The following is a 24,117-nucleotide window of genomic DNA, read 5'->3' on the forward strand; positions in this document are numbered from 1 at the left end:
GCATAGGGTTTCCTGCCTGAACAAAGGTTGGACTAGATGACCTCCAAGGTCCCTTCCAACTCTGTTGTTCTGTTGTTCTTAGCCATGAAAGCCGGCTGGGTGACTTTGGGGAAAATAGGAGGAGGATGGAGTATTATGTATGTATGTGAGTTACGTATAAAGTAATAAACATGGGATAAAAACCTAATAATAAATAAATAAAATAAATAACTTTAAATTCAACTGTACGTTCAACAAGATTCTAGTCAAGAATGGGATCCTAAGAAAGTAGAAGAAAATTCAAGCATGCTAAAGGAGAACTTCTAGTTGGCCACACATGGTCCTTAAAACACTTTTTCAAGTGAATAAGCAGAAAAAAAAATGGTACTGGCAATTTCTTCCCTGTAATTCATCAATGATTTCCCAAAGGTAGACCTTCTGATGGTATAAATGCTAATGAAAAAGCCCCATGGGACTTGTTTCATCACAACACGTTCCCTTGGGATTTTTGGCCTATTTTCTGGGTGGAAAATAATATACACATCCCATGACAAGGCAGAAAAAAATGGAATAAGCTTCCTTCTAAAGATGAAAAGCCAGAATATAAATCAACTGGGATGAATATTCAATTGTCAGAAAAAAAAATATCTTCAAAATCTCTTCAGAGGATTCTAAAGTGCTCTCACCGATTTGCCAAAGTGGGCCTTCTGAAACTAATAGGGATGGATTTTAAATGAAATTTGTTTTGGAGAAGCGGGATGTTGCTCAAAAGAATAAAATTCAGGCAGGATTCCAGCCATTGATGAGGCTGCAAACCTGTCACTGCAGATGCACTGCCTGAATTAATGAGGGACCCAGCAAGACAAGACAGATGGCGAAAACTTGAAGGAAGTTGGCTACATACAACTTGGATAAGGAATCACATTTCAGAACAAATTCAGAAAAGGGGAGGGAGGGAGGGAGGGAGGGAGGGAGGGAGGGAGGGAGGGAGGAAGGAGATGGGATGGAGGGAGGGGTAAGAGAAGGGAGATGGGTGGGTGAAGGAAGGAAAGGAAGGAAGGAAGGGAAGGAAGGAAGGAAGGAAGGAAGGAAGGAGAGAGATGGGGGTAGGGGAAGGAAGGAAAGGAAGAAGAAAGGAAGGAGGGAGGGAGGGAAGAAAGGAAGAAGAGGGATGGGAGGGTAAGGGAAGGAAGGAAAGGAAGGAAGGAAGGGAGAGATAGGGTAGGGGAAGGAAGGAGAAGAAAAGGAAGGAAGGGAGGGAAGAAAGGAAGGAGAAGGATGGGAGGGTAAGGGAAGGAAGGAAGGAAGGAAGGAAGGAAGGAAGGAAGGAAGGAAGGAAGGAAGGAAGGAAGGAAGGAAGGAAGGAAGGAGAGAGATGGATGGGAGGGTAGTGGAAGGAAGGAAGGAGAAAAGGAAGGAAGAAAGGAGATGGAGGGGAAGGAGGGATAGGAGAAGGGAAGGAAGGAGAAGAAAGAGAGGGAGGGAGGGCAGCAAAGGACAATATTTGTACAAGTACCGTAAATGCTGGCATATAAGGCGACTTCCGCGAGCGCTGAAATCGGCGCCAAAGACGGGGGTCGTCTTATACGCCGTCTTATACGCCGGAAATACTGGTAGTTTCCGGGGTATAAGACGACGTTCTAGGAATGCGGCCCGGCTATAAAGACGGGGGTCGTCTTATAGTGCCGGGTCGCCTTGTACGCCAGCATTTACGGTAGGTCAAAGTTGAAACTGCACTAATATCTCTGTTCAATCTTTGCCCCACCTTTGGCATGCTGATAACCAAATGTCCAGTAGTCTGAGATCTTTCAGCAACGCTGCTATCTGGCTTGACTTCTTCGGGTAGCACAAGTTGAAATGCCTTTTAAAAAAACACACCAACAAATATTAGCCTTTGAGGCAGCTCAGACCAGAAGCACAACCACGAGCGTTAACTCTTGTCATGAGGTTGCATTAACAGATTCTTGCAAGTTTGAAAGTAGCCCTCCCATTTTTTGATTTTTACTCTCCTGAAAATTAAGAGAGGCTCCCTTCTGAGACGCTTTCTCCATCCCCCCATCCTCCTTTGGACTTGAGTTTTCATTCATCAGACCATTGTCCAGGCTTCAGCTCTTCTTCCTCTCTCCCAAAGTCAGTCCCACACACCATTGCAACAAACTGTCTATTTGATGCAGAAATAATCCAAACACTTTAGCTTGCTAAGCTTAATTTGGATGGGTTATGACAGGAGTAAGCAACCTTGGCTCTTTTATGACTTGTGGACTTCAGCTCCCAGAATTCCTGAGCCAGCATGGCTTAGCTTGGAAACCTCTCCTTTCCCTTCAGCATGGCTGCCTCAGGAATTCTGGGAGTTGAAGTCCACAAGTCATAAAACTGCCAAGGTTGCCTACCCCTGGGTTATGATGATGCAACATATCAAGGCAAGGTGGGTGGACTCCGTTACAGCAGCAACCAGTTTTTGTTATTGTTTGGTCAGTAAACCGTGTCCAACTCTTCCCAACTCCATGGATCACAGCACGCCAGGCCCTCCTGTCCTCCGCTGCCTCTCGGAGTCTGACCAAATTCGTTGTCATGGTTCCAAAAAGAAGCAGCTTTTCAAAGAACATTGAGGCTTATTTACCTTAAAGAATCCTTTTATTTCTACATAGCTTCGGTACATACAAAGTTAAGCCAAAAACTGAATCCTCCCTCCCCCAATCACCCGGGACAAAACATAACTCACTCCTTCATTTTACAGTCATCAATCACATTCTCCAATTAATGTGAAGTGTGAGGTGCCCCTCCCGTTACAGCTGACCTTGGCAATGCTGTGGTGAGATATTGTTATGGTTAGCTAGCATGTTTTCCCATCCACTAGGCTAGTATTGTCTGCTTTAACTCTAGAAGTGATATGCAGGCTAAATAAACATGTTTGCTTCTTCATATATGACAAGCAAGAACATCCGATGTTAGCAGTCTTGACATTCATGTTCATTGCATCAATGACACTATCTAACCATCTCCTTCTCTGCCATCCCCTTCTCCTTTTGCCTTCAGTCTTTCCCAACAATCAGGGTCTTCTCCAAGGAGTCCTCAGTTGATGGCCAAAGTATTTGAGCTTCAGTGTCAGTCTCTGTCCTTCCAAAGAACAGCCAGGGTTGACTTCCTTTAGGATTGACGGACTGGATCTCCTTTCAATCCAAGGCACTTCCTCAGGGGTCTTCTTCTCCAACACCACCATTTGAAAGCATCCATTCTTCAGCACTCAGCCTTCCTTATGGCCAATTCTGACAGCCATATAAGCTACTGGGGAAACCCGTAGCATCATTGGAAGATCTGAAGGTCCAGACTGAGGCAGAGTATTTATAGAGACAATCTATCGGAGACGTTGCTAACATTCCATACTAACTTAATGACATGTATCAATCAATCAATCAAGCAAGCAAGCAACAAAGAAATAAAAAAAAGGTCTGTGATCTAGATAAATAATTAATAAGATGAATAACATGATTTTAATCCCAGAGGATTTATGGAATTACTGCTCTCGGATGACATATGTTAATGCTATTTTAATCAGGTGATTTGCACCTTAAAGAATTTTAATTTACACCCTAATTAGAATATCTGTGTGCATGTGGGGAAGAGAAAAGAGATGCAGATACATTAGCAAAATCAGACAGACCTGCAACCACACTGATTAGTATGTCTCCTGTATTGTCACTGAAAAGTGTGATTATTCTATTCTAAATGTTACAGTGTGATGCTTAAAACGTTAGGTTACAATGAGAATAATTATGTTAGTCCATCTTAGTTGAAAAAATATATGATATGGACATGTCTATAAAATCACCAGGAGAAGGAGAAGAAACTTCACTTTTCATTTTTACACAGCTATTATTTTGTTCTCTCTCTCTCTCTCTCTCTCTCTCTCTCCCTCCCTCCTCCCTCCCGATTTATATCTATCTATCTATCTATCTATCTATCTATCTATCTATCTATCTATCTATCTATCTATCTATCCATCCATCCATCCACCCACCCACCTACCTACCTACCTACCTACCTACCTACCTAAAATAGTTGCCCATCTTTCAAAAGGTGATTCTGGGCGATGCATAATGAGTAAAACTGCAGATATAGAATATATATGCAAATCATGTTAACAGTACATATTATAAAACAAGAGATACAGGCCTTAGGTGAAGGGGGAATAATAATAGCAATGGAGCTATCTAAGCACATCTTCAGTTCCTTGAGAGCCTCAGGCCCATTAACCTAACAAGATCTTGAGGGCCTTCTGGCTGGCTGGGGAATTCTGGGAGTTGAAGTCCACTGTCTTAGTTGCCAAGGTTGGGAACCCCTGAACTAGGATATTTAATAATAACATACTACTAGGCTTTTTAAAACCGAAAATGAAAGAAGGGCGATCCAGAAGAATTAAAACAGTGGTTCTCAACCTTTCTAATGCCGCGACCCCATAATACAGTTCCCCATGTTGTGGTGACCCCCAACCACTTATACATCACCGGGTGCCAGGGGCATGGCCCAAAAAAAGGGGGGAAAAATGGCGGACAGCCTTGTTTGGCAACCCCCGTGAAATGGTCGTTCGACCCCAAATGGGGTCCCAACCCACAGGTTGAGAACCACTGAATTAAAACAAATATAATAGGGGAGAAAGGGAAGTTCTGGTTTCCTATGAATTGAAGGTAATTATTTTTCGGACTGTCTGAGCCACCACCTTAACATTAAAGTTTTTTTTTAAAAAAAATCTTACTCAAAATATTTAGTAGGAAGCAAAGGAAGGATGGTTTGCCTGACTTTTAAGCTCTAGTTATTGGCTTATAGGTGTGATGATTTGAAGCCTTATCTGGGAACTCAGACATTTGGGCTGGGTACATATTTCTTTGCAACTTTTCCAAGTTTGAAAGAAACTCTGCCAGGATCACGTTCCTTCCACTGAGAATTTACATCTCTTGGCCCAGTTCCTGAGAGCATCACTGCATACCTTGGAAACAAAAGCTGGATGAGGCTGAAGCGATACCCCCTTGGAAACTAAGTCTGGTATTTTTTTGATGAGTTCAAGAATTCCGATTGGGGAATAAAAAGAAAAAAAGATTCTGACACTCAAACAAGCGCACACAAAATGAAATGCTTTTTTTAATGAGACAAAGTTCACCAGTTACCTCCATGAAAGTCGACATTTTAAAACTAAGACCCTGGAAGGATACACTGGGGTCTGCCTCTCTTCCACCATCATCAGTACTAACCTGGTGTTCTGAATGGACAATGGTTTGACTGGGATGGTATAAGGCAGTGGTGGCGAACCTATGGTACGCATGCCAGAGGGGGGCACTTGGAGCTCTCTCTCTGGGCACGCACGCCTTGCTCTTTGGCTAAGTTTTCGCAGGAAAAAGCCATTTCTCAAGCCCCTTCCTAGCCAAAACAAGCCTCCGGAGCAAGCAGGCTGTTTTCAGCTTTGAATTATATCAAATCTGACACCAGAAACAGACTAACAGATGACCTGAGTGCTGCATGTGTTGCTCTCAAACTTACAAAGTATAAGCCAAGGTTAGACAAATTATCAGCATGCATACAACAGCAAAAATCACATTAATTGTTCAAAAGCATGCCAAATGCAAGCTTTTTCCTTTCAGTAAAAAGTTGCTTGTATCATTGAAAGCTTCGTTATTGTGTTTTTCTTTTAAGACAAAAGATGTTAATGTACAAGTTGTTTTTTTCTAAACTAAAACCTCAGTATTCAGATTAAATTGCTGTGTTGGCACTTTGCGATAAATAAGTGGGTTTGGGGTTGTAGTTTGGGCACTCGGTCTCTAAAAGGTTCGCCACCACAGGTATAAGGTCTCCTGCTTTTAGCAGGGGGTTGGATTGGAAGACCTCCAAGGTCCGTTCTGGTGCTATGATTCCATTTTTCTGTGCCTCTGATAGGAGTTTTGAAGCCGATTGCTTGTCCATGACCTGTCTTGCATTGGGTTTCATTTCTTTTGGCCTTATAACCATTGCAAATTTCCCTCACTGTGTAGCTGCAAGCTGGCCCCTACTTTGAATGCAGCTTTGCCTCCTCTACCCATCTGTTCTGCCCTGCCTGACACCCTCAAAAGTGCTTGGACCACAACACAACACTCGTAGGTCTCACACAATGCTGATCGTAGAAGGCGCTAGGAAGGGAAAGGCTATTGTATATGATAACAGAATGACAGAATAACAGAGATGGAAGGGACCTTGGAGGTCTTCTAGTCCATCTCCCTGCTCTAGCAGGAGACCCTATACCAGGGGTAGGCAACCTTGGCTCTTTTATGACTCGTGGACTTCAACTCCCAGAATTCCTGAGCCAGCCATGCTGAGGGGAAAGAGAGAGGTTTCCAAGCTGAGCCATGCTGGCTCAGGAATTCTGGGAGTTCAAGTCCACGAGTCATAAAAGAGCCAAGGCTGCCTACCCCTGCCCTATACCTTTCCAGCCAAGTGATTGTCCAGTCTCTATTTAAAAGCCTCCAGTGATGGAGGCTTTTATTCATATGTTTTAGCCTTCAGTCCCCTAATCATCTTCGTTGCTCTTCTCTGCACTCTTTCTAAAAGAGTCTCAATATCGAGAAATAGATGCCTAATGCAGAGGATGGGATTCCTATCCTTTCAAAGGCCACTGCAAGCAACAAAAATAGATCTACTGGCTGAAAGGGAAGCTGGGTTATGGAAACCTGCCTGGCACAGAAAAAAAAGCCAGAATCAGACTGAAAAGAGAAATTTAAAATTGTGTAATGGATTAAAAGGCAATGTTGGATTTATGGACTGTTTTAAGGATTAAAATTTAGAGTTAGAAGTAAAAAAAATATAGGAGGGTGATTATTAGACTAGATATTTTAAATAGATTAAGAATGTACCTTTTGGAATAATAGATTTATTTCGATGAAAATTATTATGCATTGGAACTGAAAAAATGTTGAATTTTTAGATTTGGATGGTTTCAATAATTAACTGAGTGTTTTAAATTAGTAAAATGACCTTTCTGTATGATAACATACATGTGATTAGGCATGATAATCAATTGGATGAAATTTGAATTTTGTTTAATGAATTGAAATGATTTAAGGTTTAACATTATTTTGTTATCCTAAAGAGATTGATCAACTGTGGGATTATATGTGTATAGGGTAGATTAATAGTTTATTTTAATTAGGATATCTATTGTGTAGTGGAAGAAGAAATAAATGAGATTGGTGATAAAATGAGGGATGTGAGAGATTAAGAATTAGAATATATCTGGAAGGGATACCTGAATTGATAACTTGCTGATTTAAAGTTAAATTTGATTATGGTAATTGTAAACTGACAAAGTTTCAAAACAGGCTTAGCAGTAATAGAAATTTAAATTAGAAATGGAATATTTTTAACATATTATGCTATTTGAGGGAGATAGAGAGGGAACAGTGAATGCAATGAGTTGAGTTGTTTATATATGTTTTCACTTTTGAATGTTTGATTACCCAAACACCACGGTGTGTCCTGAGTACTTTTTCTTAAGAATTAAAAAACTAATAAAATGTTTTTTTAAAAAATAAATAAAAGTATCTCAATATCATTTTTATATCACAGGGACCAAAACTGGATGCAGTATTCCAGGTGTGGTCTTACTAAGGTTTATAAAGCAGTATTAATACTTCAAGTGATCTTGATTCTACCCCTCTGGTAATGCAGCCTAGGACTGTGTTGGCGTGATCATCTCACTGCCTCTTCAATATCTTTCTTACAACCAAGCAGAATCAGAACGACAGAGCTGGCCTCCTTATGGGAAGCCAACATCATAAAGACAAAACAAATCCAAATGAAATAGGCTTTGGAAAAGAAAAAAAAAGACTCAAAGCAATAATGACAAATAATACAAACCTTTCCTTTGACCATTACCCGGACATAAGTAGGCTGTACATCAACATTAAGGAAGGAGATGTCCAAATGTCTGAAAGAGAAGAAGGAAGGAGATCGTTTAGCTTAGCATCTCTCTGTTCCCCGAGGTCCCATCAAAAGCAGAGTGATGGACATGTACATAGTTCAAAAGATTTGTGTGTCACCTGCATCCAATAGCCCCTTTTATTTAATGCAAATTATTATTATTTTTTCTTTTTCTTCTTCGGGCTGTGAACGAAAAGCCAAATCAAAATCAACAGCCTCCCTAAACAATCTCAGAAAAAGAGCCCATTAAAACAAAACCTTCTGACCTGTAAACAGCAAGATCCAAAATGAACCGGTTTTTTTTGTCGTCTTCTTCCAAGGAGAAAGGAAGCCTAGCAATAAATAGCAGCAAGATCTGGGCGTTACAGACTGGACTGGATGAAGGGCAGAGTCAAAACTTCAATTGATTGTGGTTTTGTATTCAAGAGGGGGCAATATAGCGGTTAGCAAGATACACATCCTTCCCCAAGTAGGTTTGCAAAATATAAAAACCTGATAATGTTAAAAGTCCGGGGCTGTTTTAAAGTTGAAGCATGATGGGATAAATGACACAAGGTCCATGTAATTCAAAGCTACACATTTGTGCTGAAAGAGAGACATCTACTGGCAAAAAAAACCCTAATTAAGTTAACATTAAATTAAAAACTAATTATTATCCATGCATGTTATCATTCTCTCTCCCTTTCTATGTCTCTCTGTGTGTGTTAGTTTCCAGACAAAAGCTGTGTTGTCTTACATCACCAGCTACAAGGGAGGAAATTTAAGAGTTCCTATTTTTTTAAAAAAAAAACGTAATGATCCATTTCAATTTTCAGAATTTACCTTATTCCTTTAAGTATCTAAAAAGAACACTTTAGGCATAACAAATAAGTACATTTTTTTCCTCACGCTAATTTACCCTCATTTTCCACTTATTTGATTGGTGGGTTTCCCCGTGTCGCTCTGGTGTTTTAAAATGTATTTATCTCTTTATTTCTAATTCGGGAGAAGCAACTGTTTCAAATTCATCATAGCCTTGCAGCTCCTGTTTCCCTTCTGAAAGCCTCAGAAGCTACAACAGGAAATCAGGGTTTGGTGCTTCACACCAAAATCTGTCCTCGGTACAAATCCATTCACAGTTTCTATCCATTAAAAATGTCAGTCTCACACTGCCGGTGACATTTTCACAAGTATCCCTAGGAGCCCCTGGAGGGACAGGAAGGTGAATTGAGGCCTCCTTCCCAAACGGTGCTTTGTTGTTGTTAGTTGCGAAGTTGTATCCAACAGATAAATTAAAAAAAAAAATGTTTGGAATAGAGTTAAAGGATTAGATGATCGGATTTATTAAACGGAACATCAAAAGATTAAACCTACGCTTAATTATGGTTAAAAAGAACAGAAAAAAATTGGAAATGAAAAAAAAATGGATTATTCTCCTTCTGAACTTGAGGTCAGTCCCCACACTCCTGGCCTTCCGGAAGACCTTTAAAACCTCGCTCTGCCAATTGGCTTGAGGTCCCGGTGGGGTTGTACTATGCTGAAGGGGGAGCTGAGTGAGAGGCAAAAGTCCCTCCCCGTATTGTCCATGCTCTTGGTTTTAACCTTTTATTTAACTGTTTTTAATTTTAATGCTTTTCATGTTTTTACGGTTTTGAAGAATGTGGTGGCCTAATGGAGAAGATGCTCGCCTTCCATTCGGAAGGTTGAGAGTTCAATCCTAGGTAGTGGCAGATATTTCTCTCCTAGGGTATAGAGAAAAAAAATGTCTGCTGTGAACTTTGCATAGGCATTAGGAAGGGCATCCGGCCAGTAAATGCTCAGCTCCATCCCATCTCCCCCAACCATCCAGTTTTGGTCACCACGATGTAAAAAAGATGTTGAGACTCTAGAAAGAGTACAGAGAAGAGCAATAAAGATGATCCGGGGACTGGAGGCTAAAGCATATAAGGAAAGGCCGCTGGAATTGGGGATGTTTAGTTTAATGAAGAGAAGGACGAGGGGGGACATGATAGCAGTTTTCCAATATCTCAGGGGCTGCCACAAAGAAGAGGGAGTCAAGCTATTCTCCAAAGCACCTGAAGGAAGGACAAGAAACAATGGATGGAAACTCATCAAGGAGAGAAGCAACCTAGAACTAAGGAGAAACTTCCTGACAGTGAGAACAATTAACCAGTAGAACAACCTGCCTCCAGAACCAGTGAATGCTCCAACACTGAAAGTTTTTAAGAAGAGATTGGACAGCCATTTGTCTGAAATGGTATAGGGTTTCCTGCCTGAGCAGGGAGTTGGACTAGATGACCTCCAAGGTCCCTTCCAACTTTATATTATTACGGATCATCGCACAGTCAGCCAGATGTTCAGACTGGATTTGGCATTTTGTCTACCTATTGAGTCCTTACCCAGGACCTGGGATGATGATGATGATGATTAACTCTACCCTGAATTCAGGGATTATTGGGCTCCAAAAAGGGAGACGTCTATGGTTTTATACTATTTTTCAGCCGTACAGTCACTTGACCCAGTGAAATAGGCGGCATATACATTGAATAAATAAGTCAGTAAATAAATATATTTACATGTGATGTGAATCACCTTTTGCCCTTTGAACCCAGATTACTTCACAGGCCTTTTAGTTTTAATAATTAATTTGGGCTATGTGAAAAACAGAATGGAGGAAAGCAACATTTATCTAATTTGAATTTTAAGGAAAAGGGAAGCCTATGTGTGGAGTTCAGTAGCACAGAGGACTGAACACCACAATCAAGGGAGCGGTCAAGGGCATCTCATCAAGGTGGTCCGGGGTACGTCCTCAAAGTCCTGCCTCTTGAACCTGTGTGAAAATTTGTCACACATATACAAAAGGGTTAAGGCTTTGATCATACATCTTGACATTTTGGGCTTCTGTTCCCACAGGGCAGATTCTGAAACAAAGGGCTGATATCTAAACCTGGGGAGGAAATTGGAAAAAAAAAGTCATATTTTCCTCCTCATTTAGCCTACGAAAGGAAGTGGGTCGCCTGCCCTTTATTTAACCCAGTGGTTCTCAACCTTTTTAATGCCGCGACCCAACCGGTCGTAAGTCGAGGACTACTCAACCGGTCGTAAGTCGAGGACTACTCAACTGGTGCAGCACCGTTTGCAGAATGGGACTTTTGGCGGTCTCAGCAGGGCAGAGACAGCCTGGACAATTCCTATTGGCTTTTGAAAGCCAATAGAATTAGACTCTATTCAAGAGAGTCTATTCTATTGGCTTTCAAAAGCCAATAGAATAAAAGGGAGTAGCACAGCTAAGGAAAAGGGGGAAAAAATGGCGGCCTGCGTTGTTTGGCGACCCCCGTGAAATGGTCATTCGACCCCAAACGGGGTCCCGACCCACAGGTTGAGAACCACTGATTTAAGCAATCTGGGTGCTCAAAATGGTTCATGAATTGTTTATCTCTTTTTACATACTTGGCTTCATTTACGTTTAAAACTCTTCCTTCTGGGGTGATCAAAGTCCTCAGAGGTTTCTCTTTGTTGCCTTGTTCTCTGTTAAAAAAAAAAAAGGTTGTTGTTGTTTTGCTTTGATACATTTTGTGCTTTTATTCCTTCCACAAAGTAGCAAAGACAGCAACAGAAAGATGACAAAGCCTTCATTTTAAGACACACAAAAACATCCCATTTGCTTTAATGTATTTGACAGAATGCTTATTTTAGGAAAGCAAATCAAGTATAATCAATACAAGGGGAATGGCTCCTTCAGCTTATTTGATCCTTGGGTACCAAATTCCTATCTAATTCCTATCTGTTTGCTTATCTCTTGCAACACCTCTCTAATGTTTGTTACTCTAGAGGTATAGTTTTAATTTATTTCTAAAATAATCAGCCTGTTTGAGATCTTGTTTTTACAATATTCAGGTTATTACGAAAAACACAATAAAATATAATCAGCAAACCTTGTTCTACAGATGTTATTGTTATGATTGGTCCCCAGATTGATTCTAATGTTACTGGACAATTAGAAAACAATGGCCTCCAGAAATGGTATGTTTCTGCTTTGTGGGATCCATTTTAATCTTTAATGAAATCAAATATTGATGCAACTGAAGTTTGGCCCTTAACAGAACTGAAGCTAAACTAAGGCTTAATAGATTATATCAGTGTTTCTCAACCTTGACAATTTTAAGGCACATGGACTTCAACTCCCAGAATTCCACAGCCAGCAATGCTGGCTGTGGAATTCTGAGAGTTGAAGTCCATATGCCTTAAAATTGTCAAGGTTGAGAAACACTGGGTTATATGAATCTAGTCAACTGCACCAAACCATAATTGAACAACTTAGTACAAGCTACAAATTCAGTCATTAATGGCAGCCATTTCAGGGAAGATTTTAGATAAGGCTTTGGGCAATGTGGCTTTGCAGCACTTCACAATCACCCTGCCTCTCATGAAATAAACATTAAAATAAGACATTGGATTAGATCTGTCTGTCTGTCTATGTCATATATAAAAATTATGCATACTTATTTTCTCTTTCTTTCCTTTTCTCTTCAAGATACTGGTGAATTTCTAGCCTAGCCTCTGGGGTATGAGGCACAGGTTCATCCCAAAAGTCACGGTCTTCATCGTCGTCCTCAAGTATTAATTTACGAAATTCATCTCCTTCTTCAGAATTTCGGTGGTTCTCTGCTCCTTCTACAGAGTAGTAGCTGGAATGTAATGTGCAAAAGAAAATCTTGCGACACTTATTGATCCACTTCAATCCTGCTCTCCAGCCACATATCTAGACCAGTTGGAGAGCAGCCCGGCCTTCTGACCCTACCCTACCGGCTCCGTTTGAACGAATGAGGAATTAAGTCTGTTGCAAAGCAAAGCATCAATTTCCAGCATGACTTCTGTTTGCAAGAATGACTCTGGACTCCACAAATAATGTTCTAATAAAACAAAAACAAAGCATCTGGGTGCTTTGTTTGGAAATGGGCCTCCTTGCCCAGAAACTGTGCAGCAGGAAGGCAAAGTTGAGCTACAGTGATGGTGGTGGCTAGGTTCTAGCTGTGACACTGTAGCCATGAGCTGCAGTGATGGTGGTAGCTAGGTTCTAGCCGTGACACTCTAGCCATGAGCTACAGTGATGGTGGTGGCTAGGTTCTAGCCGTGACACTCCAGCCATGAGCTACAGTGATGGTGGTGGCTAAGTTCTAGCCGTGACACTCTAGCCATGAGCTACAGTGATGGTGGTGGCTAAGTTCTGGCCGTGACACTCTAGCCATGAGCTACAGTGATGGTGGTGGCTAAGTTCTAGCCGTGACACTCTAGCCATGAGCTACAGTGATGGTGGTGGCTAAGTTCTAGCCGTGACACTCTAGCCATGAGCTACAGTGATGGTGGTGGCTAGGTTCTAGCCGTGACACTGTAGCCATGAGCTACAGTGATGGTGGTGGCTAAGTTCTAGCCGTGACACTCTAGCCATGAGCTACAGTGATGGTGGTGGCTAAGTTCTAGCCGTGACACTCTAGCCATGAGCTACAGTGATGGTGGTGGCTAAGTTCTAGCCGTGACACTCTAGCCATGAGCTACAGTGATGGTGGTGGTGGCTAAGTTCTGGCCGTGACACTCTAGCCATGAGCTACAGTGATGGTGGTGGCTAAGTTCTAGCCGTGACACTCTAGCCATGAGCTACAGTGATGGTGGTGGCTAAGTTCTAGCCGTGACACTCTAGCCATGAGCTACAGTGATGGTGGTGGCTAGGTTCTAGCCGTGACACTCTAGCCATGAGCTACAGTGATGGTGGTGGCTGAGTTCTAGTCATGACAGAAGAGAACATTTTCTTTCATCCAACCTGAGCCATTTTTCTGATAGCTCAGACATCTCCATATCAGCTATCCTGAGAGAGGGCTTGCAGCCGGCTTCCAAAATTCCAAATTATCTCCCAAGTGCAAACACGTAAGGCCATATACAAGCAAGAGCTTATTATAATACAGGTAGTCCTCAACTTACAACAGTTCATTTAGTGATCGTTCAAAGTTACAACCTCCTTGAAAAAAGTGACTTATGACCGTTTTTCACACTTATGATCCCCAGGTTCATGTGATCCAAACTTGGATGCTTGGCAAGTGGTTCGTATTTATGACAGATTGCAGTGTCCCAGGGTGTGTGTCATGTGATCATTTTTTACAACCTTCTGACAAACAAACTCAATGGGGAAGCCAGATTCATTTCGCAACTCTGTAACTAACTCAACCACTGTAGTGATTCACTTAACAAGTGTGGCAAGAAAAGCCGTAAAGTGGGGCAAACCTCACTTAATTGTCTCACTTAGCAACAGAAATATTGGGCTCACAGACGACCTGTATCGAAAATTTAATTTCATACTTAATTTAATGTTCGTGATAGGTGATTTATTCTCCGCTGCTAGGTATTTTAATTTTGCTATTTATTTTTACCTTTGTTCACCGGTCAGAATCGCTTGGTGACCTGAGCGGCCATACAAATTAAATAACTGAAGATTGAATAAATAAGATAAATATATTCCTACTCAGTTTTTTTTCGGCCCCAGATGAGCTACAGAGGCACCTACGTGGGCGTCTTGATATCTGCGCATGATTGTTTATCAAACCCCGGATACTGTCCTTTCTTCTTCTTCTTCTCCTTCCTTTCCTTCTGTTTTTCTAGCATCCATCTTTCTGCCTCTTTTTTTTCTTCTTCTCTTTTCAGGAGATAGTTTTGTTCCTGTTCCTGGATTTTTCTTTCTAGCGCAGGGTAGTTCTGTACAGCCTGAATCCTTTCTGACCGTGTTATCTCTTTGCAATCCAAAAACTTGAAAGGGGGGAGAGAGAGAGAGAAAGAGAAAGTGATATTTCAATATACTGCACAAGAAATCTATCCCTCTTTGTTTTTTATGAGATTGTTCTTTTTATTACATTTGAATGAATAAATTGATTAAACTCCAATTTCCTCTAGCTCAAATTATCATAAAAATCACATGCGCTGCAAGGATGGAGAGCTTTTTCTAAAAGAAATATTATGTGATAAAAAGAGCCAGGACAATGTTCACTGATGCTTTGCATGGAAGCGTGAACGGTATTTTCACACAATTTTAGGAATAAATTGTCAAGCAAATGTACCCCCCCCCCCATGATTCTTTCCTTAGTTACACATTCTTAAAAAGGTGTAGGAAAAATAAAACCTGAGACATATTATTCTCAGGAGACACCCAAACCTCTTTTTAGTGGAATTCATTAGGTAGGGCCTACCAAAATTTAAGAGTGAATCATCAAATCTTGAGGCATGAGTTCCCATTCCCAGAAAAAGACAAAATTCCTAAAACAGTGTGGAAATATTGTTCCTGCCTACTTGCATGACGTAACCGAGTACAGATAGTCTTTGACTTACAACCTTTTGTTTAGTGATCGCTCTAAGTTACAGCAGTGCTGAAAAAAGTGACGTATGACCATTTTTCACACTTACAACCGTTGCAGCACCTCTGTGGTCACGTGATCAAAATTCAACCACTTGGCAACTGGCTCATACTTATGACCGTTGCCATGTCCCGGGGTCATATGATCCCCTTTTGCGATCTTCTGACAAGCAAAGTCAATGGGGAAGCCAGATTCACTTAATGATCATGTTACTAATTTTACAACTGCACCAATTCAGTTAACAATTGTGGCAGGGAAGGTCGTAAAATGGAGCCAAACTCACTTAACAAAGGTCTCGCTTAGCAACAGAATATTTTTTTTATAAAGTTTTGTTTTATTTTAACAGAATTCAATAGTAATCATTCAACAAAACGGGTTGTCTGAGTATCATATTTACCAATAAAAATTAAATTCCTAATCTCTAAATCTTTTCTCTAACCATTGATAAAATAGGTCCCATGTTTGAAAATGTTCTATGTCTTCTTTTTCTTTCAACCTTAAAGTAAGTCTGTCCTTTTCCGCATAGTCCGGTATTTTTTTTTTTAATTATTTCTTCTTCTGGTGGTGTTTCTTCGCTCTTCCAGTATTGTGCAAATATAATTCTTGCTGCTGTTATCACATGTAAAATCAAGTATGCTTAGCAACAGGAAATTGCGGCTCACTTGTGCTCATAAGTCGAGGACTACCTGTATAATCCTATTGACGCTTAATCCTTTAATTCAAAAGTTGCCCAACCTGCATGAGCTTCTGCATATACCAGCTGCCTCTCTCATTAGGAATGTTTGTGGCTGGTAAGATCTGCAGGAGAGGAGCAATGGTTGGTAGGCATGACAAGATTTTTCTCCTGCCTCGCTCTACCATGGCAACTTTTAAGACTTAATAATAATAAGGTTGGAAGGGACCTTGGAGGTCATCTAATCCAACCCCCTGCTCAGGCAGGAAACCCTATACCATTTCAGACAAATAGCTGTCTAGTCTCTTCTTAAAAACTTCCAGTGTTCGAGCATTTACAGCTTCTGGAGGCAGGTTGTTCCATTGGTTAATTGTTCTCACTGTCAGGAAGTTTCTCCTTAGTTCTAAGTTGCTTCTCTCCTTGATCAGTTTCCATCCGCTGCTTCTTGTCCTGCCCTCAGGCGCTTTGGAGAATAGCTTGACTCCCTTTTCTTTGTGGCAGCCCCTGAGATACTGGAACGCTGCTATCATATCCCCCCTCATCCTTCTCTTCATTAAACTGGACATACCCAATTCCAGTAACCGTTCCTTATTATGTTTTAGCCTCCAGTTCCCTCATCATCTTTGTTGCTCTTCTCTGTACTCTTTCTAGAGTCTTGTGGACTTCAACTCCTAGAATTCCCCAGACTATACAAGCCTATACTTATCACAACAGCAATAAATCCTTTTAAGTAAAATGTAATAAATTCCTTAATAAAGGACCACAGCATAGTACGTTTTTTTTCTTATTTGATGTTACCTAACTGATTTTACTACTTTTTATAAAATACTTATCTATACGTTTGCATAAGAATGTTAAATTTCTCCCTTTGACAGAAAGGGGGGCTATTATTATTTAAATTTATTTATTTAAATTAAATTTTATTTTAATATAACCCACTAAATATAATAAGACAAACTCTGAGTTGATGTAGGGTAGCAACCACAAACTGCCTATAGCCTTCAAAATCAGTGCATGGATTTCCTACAAGGTAGAGCTCTTCAAGATGTATATTATTTTTCAGTATTTTGACACTGGACAATTCTCCAATGAAATTGGCCGTCAGGTCCAGCTTCTGCAGATCTTCACAACCTGTTTGAAAATTAAAAAGGACTTTTAAAATAGAATGATCAACTCCACATTTCATTAACAAACACATCTATCTCAGAGTCATCATACTGACCCTCTTCCTCATTCATCCTTTTCATGAAAGTAAATATCAGATGCTAAAAGGATGAGCAGCATTAATTTAAAAATGATTAAAATGTGTTTCCCAAGTCATAAAACATTTTCTCATAAAGCAGGAGATGTAAATGTCTAAACATTTATAAGTGCAAAAACGGAAAGTTGATTTACAATTTTCAGATTTCAAGACAATAACCATCAATAGTATTTGTATTATTATTGCACTGCAGCATATTATATTTTATTATGTAATTTTATATATTACTTTATAATCCTCCTTTATGCTCCGTAACCTGCCTAGAATCCTTTGGGATTTGGGTAGTCAGTGCATTTTATAAATTAACAATATGTGATCAGAAACAACAGCTTCTTCCCATCCTGTTTTTTTTTATGCCTATGAAATCAAAAATATTTGTTTCTGATTTTAAACACACTTGGAATACTGCATCCAGTTTTGGTCACCACGATTTAAAAAAGATGTTGAGACTCTAGAAAGAGTACAGAGAAGAGTAACAAAGATGATTAGGGGACTGGAGGCTAAAACATATAAGGAACAGTTGCTGGAATTGGGTATATCTAATTAAATGAAGAGAAGGACGAGGGGGGACATGATAGCAGTGTTCCAATATTTCAGGGGCTGCCACAAAGAAGAGTCAAGCTATTCTCCAAAGCACCTGAAGGCAGGACAAGAAGCAACAGATGGAAACCAATCAAGGAGAGAAGCAACCTAGAACTAAGGAGAAACTTCCTGACAGTTAGAACAATTAACCAGTGGAACAACCTGCCTCCAGAAGCGGTGAATGCTCCAACACTGGAAGTTTTTAAGAAGAGACTGGACAGCCATTTGTCCGAAATGGTATAGGGTTTTCTGCCTGAGCAGAGGGTTGGACTTGATGACCTCCAAGGTCCCTTCCAACTTTATTATTATTATTATGCAGGACATACACATTCAGAGTATGCTGGTTAACCAGATGTGCACAGAATCACTGGGAGTCACACAACATATAAATTAAATATAGTATTATTGTTTACTCAGTCAGCCAGATATTTAAACTGGATTTGGCATTTTTACCCAGCTATCGAGTCCTTCCCAAGGACCTGGGATATTATTACTATTATTACTGCTCTGGGACTGCAAGTGGTCTCTTAAAAGTTTGGGTTCACTCTCAAAATCATCATAAAACTGTATACAGGGTTACCTTGGTACTCGTTAATTGGTTCTGGCAATGAATACCAAACCATTTTTTCCCATAAGGAATAATGTAGCAAGTCACAAGGCAACTGACACCGACAATTCTAGACTGTGTGTCGAGTACCAAGCAAACAAGTACTAGGATAAAATGTTTGCGTCAAAATGCATTGAGTACCAAATTCAATGAGCTTCAAAGCAGTTGAGTAAGAAGGCACCAGTGTACGTGGATGTGACAGATAGAAAAATAAAGACACCACAACTGAGATGTGCTGACTTTGTGCAGAAACAGATGCACCTGTATTAAAAAGCATTGCCCAAAGAAACATTCTTTGAAGGGTAAATATCTTACCTTCCAAATTTTCAAATTTTTCAATGTTGTTTAAAGCCAGATTTAAATACTCAAGCTTTTTCAGTCGGCTCACGTTTTCTGAAATGCAATGATTGCACGTGTCAGTTTTGTAAGGATAGACTTAGCATTCCCAATGGTCCAGCAGTTAATCCTTTTTAAAAAAAGCATCCGAACAGAAATTGAAAACAGGAAAAAAGACGTCTTAAAATACCAGAAAGATTACTTGAGCAAAATGTTGAATTAATGGTGAATTAAATACACAAAATGTTTATGTTAGAAAAAGAAAAGCATGGCGTGAATTAAGGATCGTCTTATTCAAATGACATCTTACCCTACGGAAGGGATTTGAAGGATTAAGTTAAACGACCCAGTTCTTGCTTTTGAAAAAAATCTAAAGGATTGGTGACTGGATTAATTTGAATTAAAACACCGAGACTGTAACAGCATTGAAGGCAAGACAAAAGAACAACTAGCGGCATGGTGGACGGACTCAGTTACAGCAACGATAGATACACGTAGTGCCCAAATTACAGCCCTTCATACAGTCCCCATTTGAAGTTACAATGGCACTGAAAAAAGTGACCAGCTTTCACGTTTATGACCACTGAATGGTCTCTTGATCAAAATTCAGATACTCGGCAACTGATTCCTATGATGCTTGTAGTGTCCCAGGATCGTGTGATCTCCTTTTGCAACCTTCTGACAAGCAAAGTCAATAGGGAAGCCAGATTCACTTAACAACCGTGTTACTAATTTAACAACCGCAGTGATTCACTTAACAACTGTGGAAAGAAAAGTCGTAAAATGGGGCAAAACTCACTTAGCAACAGAAAATTTGGGCTCAACTGTCATTGTAAGTTGAGGACCACCTGTATGGTCCTAGAAGAGTTGGGGAGATGGATTGAAGACAGATCACCCTGGAGAACGTTATCTATGTGAACGCTAAACCCACACCAGCCTAAGGACACATAATCAATCAGTCAGTCAACTGATGAACCAAAGGTTTTTAAGGGTCATTCAGGACTCTGGGAACTTAGGCTGCTTGCCTGTCGTGGTCTAAGGCACAGGTCGGCAACCTGAGGCTCCCAGCCTCCTCTGCCATTTGCAGAGATAGACAGAGACATTTTGGGGCAGGGCTCCTCCCTTTGCTTCCTCTCTGCAGGAAGCAGGAAGGGCAGGAGAGAGCTAGCTAGCCCAGCTATGCTGACTCAGGAATTCTGGGAGTTGAAGTCCATGAGTCATAAAAGAACCAAGGTTGCCTACCTCTGAAGTAGCCCAATAACAATGTGTGTCAGCTTGTTGGAGAACAGCTTGAAGCCAGCTTGCCAGGTGAGCAGAAGATCGGAGAGAGGAAAAGGGGGGAGGAGAGAGAAAGAGAGAGGGAGAGGGAGAGGAAAGAGAGAGAGGGTGAAGAAAGAGAGGGAGAAGAAAGAGAGAAAGAGAGAAAGGGAAAGAGAAAAAGAGAGAGAGAGGGAGGGAGGGAGAGAGGAAAGAGAGAGAGAGGAAAGAGAGAGGGAGGGAGGGAAGTAGAGAGAGACCCTTTTGACATCTAAAATGAAGATAACACTGCATATATTCTTTTTTTACCTTTATAAGATATAGATAGATAGATAGATAGATAGATAGAAAGGATATATGCAGTGTTATCTTCATTTTAGATATCAAAAGGGTTTTGCGGCTCCCAGTGTTTTGTTTTCGGTGGGAAATGGGTCCAAGTGGCTCTTTGAGTGTTTGGGTTGCCTACCCCTGGTATAAGATCTCCAGCCTTGAGCAGAGGGTTGGACTAGAAGACCACTGGGGTCCCTTCCAACTCTATGATTCTATATTCTATGTCTGTATGATGGAGGCATTAGCAGTAAAGGCTTGGACTACTTTCTCCATTTTTAAAATATTTCCCCCCCTTAAGTTATTCTTAAGGAAGTCATCCTTTTCATTGCCAAATCACTACAGCAATTCCCTTCGCAGACAAATATACCGACCAATTTTGGAGATCAAGTTGTTTTGGAGATAGAGAATTTTTAAATTTCGGCACCATTTGTCCAGATGTTCAATTTTCTCTATGTTCTGTTGATGCAGGGAAACTTCTTCCAAAGAGAATAGTTCACAGTTGTTATGTTCTGCCCGTTGTCTAATCAATTCTTCTGTGACTGAAATACATATCATAAAAAAGAGAATCAATTTTTTTCTATAGAACAGAAAAGGTGCAAATCGTTCTTTGGAAATAGACTAAAAATTCATTCATTCATTCATTCATTCATTCATTCATTCATTCATTCAGATATATACAGGAGCTTCATGAAAGCAAATGGAATTTAAAAAAACCCAGAACTATAAGAATGGCAAATGTCTTGTAACATATGGCTCAGACAAATTAACTGTGTGTTTTGATTGGTGTTGCCTATTGTGTTCCATCAAATGCATGCTGTTGAGAAATGGATCTTATCAGAGCAAAGATTTTCCTTGGCAAATGAAGAATAAATGACCCAGAGGAATAATCTCACTCACATTTTAAAAAGGCACTAATGAACTTTCAATACTTCATTATTTTACAATGAATACTTTTTATTCAGAGAAAAGTTCAGCCTTCTATTCATCGATAAAAGAAAATGGCAGAAGGCATGTAGAGCAGCAGTCCCCCAACCCTTTCGGCACCAGGGACTAATTTCCTGGAAGACAATTTTTACATGGGTGGGGGAGGGAGATGGTTTCAGTTTTATTCGTTTACCCACTGCTCACCTCCAGCTGTGCGGCCCAGGTCCTAATGGGCCATGGTACCAGTCTGTGGCCTGGGGATTGGGGACCCCTGGTTTAGAGGGAAAATCTCCCCCACCCAAAATATATAATGTTCATCCATCCCACTAAACCCATAAGGAATTTTAAGTGACTCAGAATGTGAAATTTCACCCAGATTCCTCTGTTATCCATGTTTCTTTGAAAGATTATCACTCCCTGAAATCAGACATATTTTAGAAAACTCCTTCATGGATTACTGCCTTGGAAGAGCAGAGGGCTAGTATTAGTAGCGCCAGAAAGAATGAAGCGACTGGGCCAAAGCCGAAAGGACGCTCAGCTGTGGATGCATCTGGTGGTGAAAGGAAAGTCCGATGCTGTAAAGATCTTTTCTCCAAAGGAACCTGGGATGTAAGATCCATGAATCAAAGCAAGCTAGACGTGGTCAAACAAGAGATGACAAGACTCACTGGAGAAAAGCCTAATGCTGGGAAAGATTGAGGGCAATAGAAGAAGGGGACGACAGAGAATGAGGTGGCTGGCTGGAGTCACTGAAGCAGTAGGTGTGAGCTTAAATGGACTCCAGAAGATGGTAGAGGACAGGAAGGCCTGGAGCAGTAATTCTCAACCTGTGGGTCGGGACCCCATTTGGGGTCAACGACCATTTCACGGGGGTCGCCAAACAACGCAGTCCGCCATTTTTTCCCCCTTTTCCTTAGCTGTGCTACTCCCTTTTATTCTATTGGCTTTTGAAAGCCAATAGAATAGACTCTCTTGAATAGAGTCTAATTCTATTGGCTTTCAAAAGCCAATAGGAATTGTCCAGGCTGTCTCTGCCCTGCTGAGCCCGCCAAAAGTCCCATTCTGCAAACGGTGCTGCACCAGTTGAGTAGTCCTCAACTTACGAACGGTTGAGTAGTCCTCGACTTACGACCAGTTGGGGGTCGCGGCATTAAAAAGGTTGAGAACCACTGGCCTGGAGGAACATTGTCCATGGGGTCGCAATAGGTTGGACACGACTTCGCAACTAACAACAACAACAAATTTTAGAAAACCTGAATTTTCAATATAATTATTCATGTGAAACATATACTATTATCAGATAGTATGTGGAATAAATCCTTCTTGATGATGGTATTAAAAAGATAAAAGAGTTTACAGGCAAGAACCCTGGAGAGGAGATTCACCCCACAGGGATATAGACCAATCCTTGGTGGTTGGCTCCTCTCACCCTATCCAGCCCACCTTGCAAGGCTGTGGTTGTTCAGGGGGAAACCATGTAGACCAGTGGTTCTCAACCTTTTTAATGCCGTGACCCCCAACCGGTCGTAAGTCGAGGACTACTCAACTGCTGCAGCACCGTTTGCAGAATGGGTCTTTTGGCGGGCTCAGCAGGGCAGAGACAGCCTGGACAATTCCTCTTGGCTTTTGAAAGCCAATAGAATTAGACTCTATTCAAGAGAGTCTATTCTATTGGCTTTCAAAAGCCAATAGAATAAAAGGGAGCAGCACAGCTAAGGAAAAGGGGGAAAAAATGGCGGACTGCGTTGTTTGGCGACCCCCGTGAAATGGTCATTCGACCCCAAATGGGTCCCAACCCACAGGTTGAGAACCACTGATGTAGACTGGCAAGGAGAGGAAACAGGGAGGGGAATTGAATGGAGAGAGAGATTTAAAAATATGCATAACATTATTTATCCAGTCAAACTTTCTAATTTGATTTATATCATTAAATTCATAATATCTGATACTTAACCTACATTTACTTTATGCTGCATTTAATACAGTTCATATTTAAGTGAGTTATTTTGTATGTTTTGTTTTTATTTTTTTTACCTAATTAAACTTTGCAACTTGATTTATATTAAATTCCTATTTGATATTCAACTTATAAATTTAATTTATATTACATTTAATATAAAGTGTTTAGTTAATATTTAAGTGAATTATTTTGAATATTTTATTTTTATTGTACTTTTATACATTTATATAAATATAAAAGATACTATATATTATGCAGTGCATACATATGTATCAATGCGTGCACATTTATATTTCACAAAAATTACATATTATATAAATAAAAGTTATTTATATATTCATATTTATATAATAAATTACATATTTATATCAAATAAATTGGTAAAATTATATCTATATACAAATATAGATAAATACACACATACATACATACACACATTTCTATTTACTATTTAGGGGATGGGGCTGATGGGAGTTGTGATCCAACCACTACACCCTGCAGGTGCCAGGAGTGAGGGAGCCTCGTTCGAAAGACAGCTGCTTTGTCTTTCTTTCCTGGGACGGGGGCGCGGCGGACAACAAAGCCCATCACAGCGTGGCCGATGGGAGTTGTCGTCCGCCCTTTCTGGACGAGGCCGGCTTGCAAGAGGCGCCTTGGGGGAACTCCGGAAGCCCCGCGTTCCACACGCGGAGCTTCCCCCACGCCACCGCGACCGAGGAGCGGCTACTCACGCCGCACCATGCTCCCCGCCGTCCTCGCCTCCCTCGGCCGCTACTGCAGGCCGCTTGGAGAGGACGCCGCTTTGCGGTCGCCACGGCAACCAGACCAGGCGTGGCCGCGTACGCCGCTAGTCCCGCCCACCTCGGGCGGAGAAAGCGGCCCGAGAGATGA

At 40.8% G+C, this 24,117-nt stretch overlaps 1 protein-coding gene across 4 annotated transcripts in view; it reads right to left on the reverse strand.

The window, feature by feature from the left end:
* Nucleotides 1–24,083, reverse strand: part of DNAAF11 (dynein axonemal assembly factor 11) — a 38,939-nt gene extending 14,856 nt beyond the window's left edge. For 2 of the 4 annotated variants that reach the window (XM_039350451.1, XM_039350448.1), the window contains exons 1-10: nucleotides 23,958–24,083; nucleotides 20,714–20,881; nucleotides 18,735–18,812; nucleotides 16,928–17,100; nucleotides 14,456–14,694; nucleotides 12,402–12,587; nucleotides 11,350–11,427; nucleotides 8,187–8,252; nucleotides 7,858–7,927; nucleotides 1,745–1,840 (exon numbers count right to left, since the gene is read on the reverse strand). In XM_039350451.1, coding sequence (XP_039206385.1) covers nucleotides 1,745–1,840; nucleotides 7,858–7,927; nucleotides 8,187–8,252; nucleotides 11,350–11,427; nucleotides 12,402–12,587; nucleotides 14,456–14,694; nucleotides 16,928–17,100; nucleotides 18,735–18,812; nucleotides 20,714–20,881; nucleotides 23,958–23,967 — 1,164 coding nt within the window. In that variant the 5' untranslated portion in view covers nucleotides 23,968–24,083. Of the gene's footprint in view, nucleotides 1–1,744; nucleotides 1,841–7,857; nucleotides 7,928–8,186; nucleotides 8,253–11,349; nucleotides 11,428–12,401; nucleotides 12,588–14,455; nucleotides 14,695–16,927; nucleotides 17,101–18,734; nucleotides 18,813–20,713; nucleotides 20,882–23,654 lie in introns of all 4 variants that reach the window. The other 2 variants (XM_039350450.1, XM_039350449.1) reach the window with 2 other exon arrangements.
* Between the last annotated feature and the right edge of the window lie 34 nt (nucleotides 24,084–24,117).

Source organism: Crotalus tigris, unplaced genomic scaffold (assembly GCF_016545835.1).
Source record: "Crotalus tigris isolate CLP2741 ecotype Arizona unplaced genomic scaffold, ASM1654583v1 scf7180000018335.1346539, whole genome shotgun sequence".
Lineage (NCBI taxonomy): Eukaryota > Metazoa > Chordata > Lepidosauria > Squamata > Viperidae > Crotalus > Crotalus tigris.